This window comes from Triticum aestivum, chromosome 2D (assembly GCF_018294505.1).
Source record: "Triticum aestivum cultivar Chinese Spring chromosome 2D, IWGSC CS RefSeq v2.1, whole genome shotgun sequence".
Lineage (NCBI taxonomy): Eukaryota > Viridiplantae > Streptophyta > Magnoliopsida > Poales > Poaceae > Triticum > Triticum aestivum.
In genome coordinates, this window is record NC_057799.1 from 568,172,932 (window position 1) to 568,177,587 (window position 4,656).

Here is a 4,656-nt window from a genome sequence, read left to right on the forward strand (position 1 = left end):
GAGCTTCATTGAGCTCTATATATTTTTTCAGCCAAAATACATTTTCCATATCTCAAAAAAATCAGAAAAATATATTTTCATGTAGACATATACTTGTAGTATACACGTGTACATTTTCATAAACATATATATATATATTCATATGTGATGCATACAAAAAAGACAAATACACAGATTGAAATAGGCTTTTTCTTTGTTGTATTTGTGTCAGATATTTGTCTTTTTTGCGTAGCATGCAAATAATCAAATTAGTTGATGAAAATTATACATACTTGAAGAATATGCATATGCATTTGTAGAAAAAAAATTGGCATATATATATTTTGCAAAACGAGCTCCATGGAGCTCGTCCTTTGCAACGCCACACTCGGTGAAGAGGGGTTTAACAAAGCACGAAGTGTATGAGCTGGTGCGAAAACCCCACGGCTCGCGCTCACACGCTCGTTGTCGCGCGGAGCTACTCCCGGGTACGGCCGTTCGTGCCAAGGCCGCAAGGGAGGGTACGTTCAGGCCTCCTGTCCTGATTCGGGGTACAACAAAGTAGGAAACTACTCCGTAACTGCTTGCGAGTAACGCTAGCCAAACCCACCTCGCTCAGATTCGTCAGTACTACAATCATCATCACTGTCATCTTCCTCGTCAAAGTCGGTATAGATCCAGTCATCTACCACATATCCCAACCAATCTAATGCCTTGGACGAGCTCCTGATGATAGTGCAGTTGGTGTAGCGCTGCCGCTCGTATGGAGATGCTTCATCTTGGTAGGGATCTATTCCACACACCATCTTCTGAAACTCCACGTCACGCCCTTTGAATGGGAATTCCTCCGTTGCCGGGTGCACGATTTTGGTGCCTTCGTAATCGCAGTACAGACAGCGGATCTCTTCTGAAGCACACAAACAAGATGGCAAGATTAGCACCCATCAAACACTTTAGCATAAGCTATCGGCAATAAAAAGGAGTTATTGCAAAAATGAAATTTCAGAGGAGAGACTCAGTTTTCCCAACAACTATCTATGCATGCATAGATAGTGTTTATTTTTGTGGCAACTGGGCAAGCAACTCAGACACTTCTGCTAACAGCTGTAAAAGTTTACAAGGGAATGCTTTATACCCTAACCAGCTCTTATTATGCTTTATAACTGCGAGAAATTGGCTGATCATGCAAACATCAAGGTGGGATTACCCCTGCTGATATCTGCCTAAAAACAAGACTGCAATGCATAGAAGTGCGGTAGCCGACATAGGGCTCCCTACTATATGAGGTTCAAAGATGGGGTTTTCAGCAAACTATCTTACCACTCCAACAGAAGGCAAGGGATCAAAAGGAGTAGCATGCCACATCATAAATTGCTGTCCTGGACTAGTTAAAATGGCTGATAACCCATGAAATTTAAGAACCTAAATGTGTGCAATTTCCTAAGAACAGGGAACCATCATGCATTTTTTACTAAAAAGGATTAACACAGCAATTTATTGCAATTGAATCTACTTCAAATGAAGTATGCAACTCAAAGCCTGAACTGATAAGCAACACAAAGAAACATTCCAGTTATCCATGGAATCATTGATAACCATTGATGTTCGTACGCTTGAGAACTTAAATACTGGTGTGCAACATTTGTTGGATCATCAGGTTGGTTGAGACGTAATAATGGATTTAGTCTATTACTTGAGTTTATATCAGCAGTGTTGGGCAAGTACTACTCACAAGTTTTGATGCTCACTGACAGTGTGTACCAAAATTTGGACCAGAATGTGTGTTTACAAAAATTGGTATGATCTATTATGGTTATCTACCAGATAAATCTAATTCATATCAGGATATGCATGTAAGCAAAAGTTAAACTTGGTTCAGCCAACTTATTGAGCTATTAGACGACTTCTTCAGATTCTATAGTTAATTCTTATAGGGAGGGGACCTACTACACCTTTTTTCCCTATGTCTTAGAAGTCTGCTGGATAGCAACTTCGAGCAAGAGAAGTAAATCATCAGCTTGTTAAACATCTGGGCTTAAGAATGTAGATCAGATGTGGGTAACCAGGGCCTATACTTACACTGCCAGTGGTAGCTTGGGAGTGAACACTATTGATGTATTGATTTCAAATTTGGAATGCATTTACACTAAATAGTACTACCTCCAATCCATAATAAGTCATAGTTTTGAACTAAAGCCCAGTTCAAAACTGCGACACTTATTTTGAATCGGCGGGAGTAGGTAAAGATATGACCACAATACCAGGGAGTTGTGTGGGTAAATTTGAATGTTCAAACTTTACCAAACTGCAGGCCGAGATAGGTTCCAATTTTATTTAAAAATATTTATATCTTGTCACTAGCAGTAAAGCATTAGGACTTGAAAAGAGACCCTTAGAGGTGGTTTTAAAAAGATACCTTGTCGTGGTTGTGGAAAATTCACAGGACAACACAAGACCTTCCCACCTCCATCCTCTGCCTCGTCATTGCTAAGTTCAGCAAAGAAGAGTTCTGGGTTTCCATCTCTTCGACTTGCCAGAAAATTAACATGAGTGTGTTGGTATATCGAAACGGGTGTGCCAGTATCATAACAGTACTCGGGGCCAGACACATTATGGTTGACGCCACAAATAACATGAACATACATGGGTTCCTGCAAGTGGGCAGAGGCAAGGAGCAAATCAGCGACTATCACATGCCAGGATGATAATTAGAAGTAAAGACACAAATCTCAAGATGAACTAACTCTGTATGAGGCGAGTGCATATGAGGCCAGCACTGCTTTGACTTTCTTAGATACTGTTGTATACTCGTGCATCCATTGGTCAATTTTACATTGAACACGACGGCAGATCTTGGGCATGGGAACAGATTGATGCCGCAGCGAATTGCCAGGGGTAGGGAGTCCTTGAAACATCTTTCTGGTAATGCGTTCAACATCAGCAGAGTCGAGTGGAGCATTAATCGTCGGACTTGAGAATGGATAACTGCATGAGGAAATAAACTCTGCTTGCGCGACAGGGTCAGGGTGCCAAGCAGCCACACCGGCAGCCCTGAAGGCATTACAAATTTTGTTTCGATCCCCAAAGCCAGCCAAAGGGTTCGAAAAGTTCATATCCCCCAGAGCGCAATCAGAAATGAGCAAGAAGCGCATAGCTTCATAGAGTTTCTTGCCCGAAGTGCAGAGGAAAGAAACAAAGCCATAGAAGGAGCGAGCCTCGATGCGTAACAGGCTATTGGTACTGATCATGTCAAGCTCAATCTTTTTGGTCGGTGGGGAGACGGTGTTATACCAGATTGTGTTGATGATGATGTTGGCGACGGGATTGAATGGGCCATAGCAGTGGCCAGCCTCGAGCATGCTGTGGTGGTAGGAAGACCGGAGCTCACTCGTCGGAAGCAGAGCAAGTGCCTTCAGGTAGAAGGCGTGGATGCGCTGGAGGAGCACAAACTTCATGGAATTGTAAGGTCGATACGGCACGACGGTGGGTGGTAACTCAGGGAGCTCCAATGCGCGCTTCCAAGCAAAATCAAGGGGCTGCATTTGCATACGAGGACGCTTGCGAGCATGATGCAGTGGGTTGAATACACAGGTGAAATTATTCATCTCATTCTGGATCGCGTGGACGGCTTCTTCCAGAGGGCGAACCGGCGACAGCCAGGCGCGGACGAGGTGGTGGGGATCCATGTGCTTCGAGGCCAGCGCCGCGCAGGTGAGGGCGGTGCGGACGACGGACCTGCCGGTGTCAGAGTTGATTTGGAAGGAGGAGAGACAGCGGTCGTGCGCGACGAGGCGCATCGCGTAGACGAGGTCGGCGTCGGCGCGGAGCAGGTAGCGCACGGCCTCCCAGTCCGCGAGGTAGCGGAAGAAGGAGGTGAGGAAGGCGACGAGGCCGGCCAGGGAGCGCTCGGCCATGTCCCGGTGCTGAGGAACACCCCGGGTCTCGTCGGCGCAGAGGTCGGAGGCGGTGAGGGTGTTGTAGATGATGTTCGCGGCTGGGTCGAGAAGGCCGACGGAGAGGCCGGCGCCGACGAAGGTCTCCTCCTTGAATGCCGTAGCCATGGCGAGCCGATTGCGGACATGATCATACGAGTCGGCGATCTTCTTGAGAAGCTCCGATCTCTCCCGGCGTTGATCCTCGAGCCGCGGTTCGCAGCTTGTCGGCTTATAGATGCGCTCGATCGCCGCCGCCGCCGGCGGTTGATTTGGGGGACGCATCTGGAACCCTAGAATCTATTCGCTCTTCCGAGCTCCCATACCTCCGCCATAGCAGGCCCTTTTTTTTTGAGACAACCGCCATAGCAGGCGGGTCGCTGTGTGATACGGAGTGTTCGCTCGCTTCAAGGCACCCTGTAGTGGCCCGGCCCAGTAGGTACTTTTAGTTATTTTTCCCTTTTTCGATTTTGCTATATGTGCCCTAAGTAGTGCACATCTAAGTTATATGTCAGTCGCTCAAAAAAATGTAAGTCATATGTCATTAACTTTATACTTTATATGAAGATTCATGTCGGTATTTTTTATGTCTGATTGAGTCACTTAAATGCGCAATAATTAGAAGACTTTTTATCATTTATGTCACTAGTTGTATCCCACTGCTCAATTTTGTCATTAGCAAGTTTAACTGCTCAAAAATATCATCAATCTGTTAGACACATGCTCAAAAATGCCACTAGCGGAA

At 45.5% G+C, this 4,656-nt stretch overlaps 1 protein-coding gene across 1 annotated transcript; it reads right to left on the reverse strand.

Moving 5' to 3' along the window:
* Positions 1–269: 269 nt before the first annotated feature.
* Positions 270–4,285, reverse strand: LOC123054559 (uncharacterized). Its single transcript, XM_044478349.1, has 3 exons — positions 2,724–4,285; positions 2,396–2,630; positions 270–886 (listed from the first exon to the last, which is right to left on the reverse strand). Exons 1-3 carry the CDS (start codon positions 4,194–4,196, stop codon positions 576–578), a joined length of 2,019 nt encoding a protein of 672 aa, XP_044334284.1. The 5' UTR covers positions 4,197–4,285; the 3' UTR covers positions 270–575.
* Between the last annotated feature and the right edge of the window lie 371 nt (positions 4,286–4,656).

What these genes read in the sequence shown, in the direction of transcription:
- LOC123054559 (XM_044478349.1), bottom strand. Translation starts at nt 4,196, where the DNA reads ATGCGTCCCCCAAATCAACCGCCGGCGGCGGCGGCGATCGAGCGCATC. An exon ending in ATGCACTCGCCTCATACAGA is followed by an intron (nt 2,631 to 2,723) that starts GTTAGTTCATCT and finishes GCCCACTTGCAG; the next exon opens with GAACCCATGTATGTTCATGT. An exon ending in TTTTCCACAACCACGACAAG is followed by an intron (nt 887 to 2,395) that starts GTATCTTTTTAA and finishes TGTGTGCTTCAG; the next exon opens with AAGAGATCCGCTGTCTGTAC.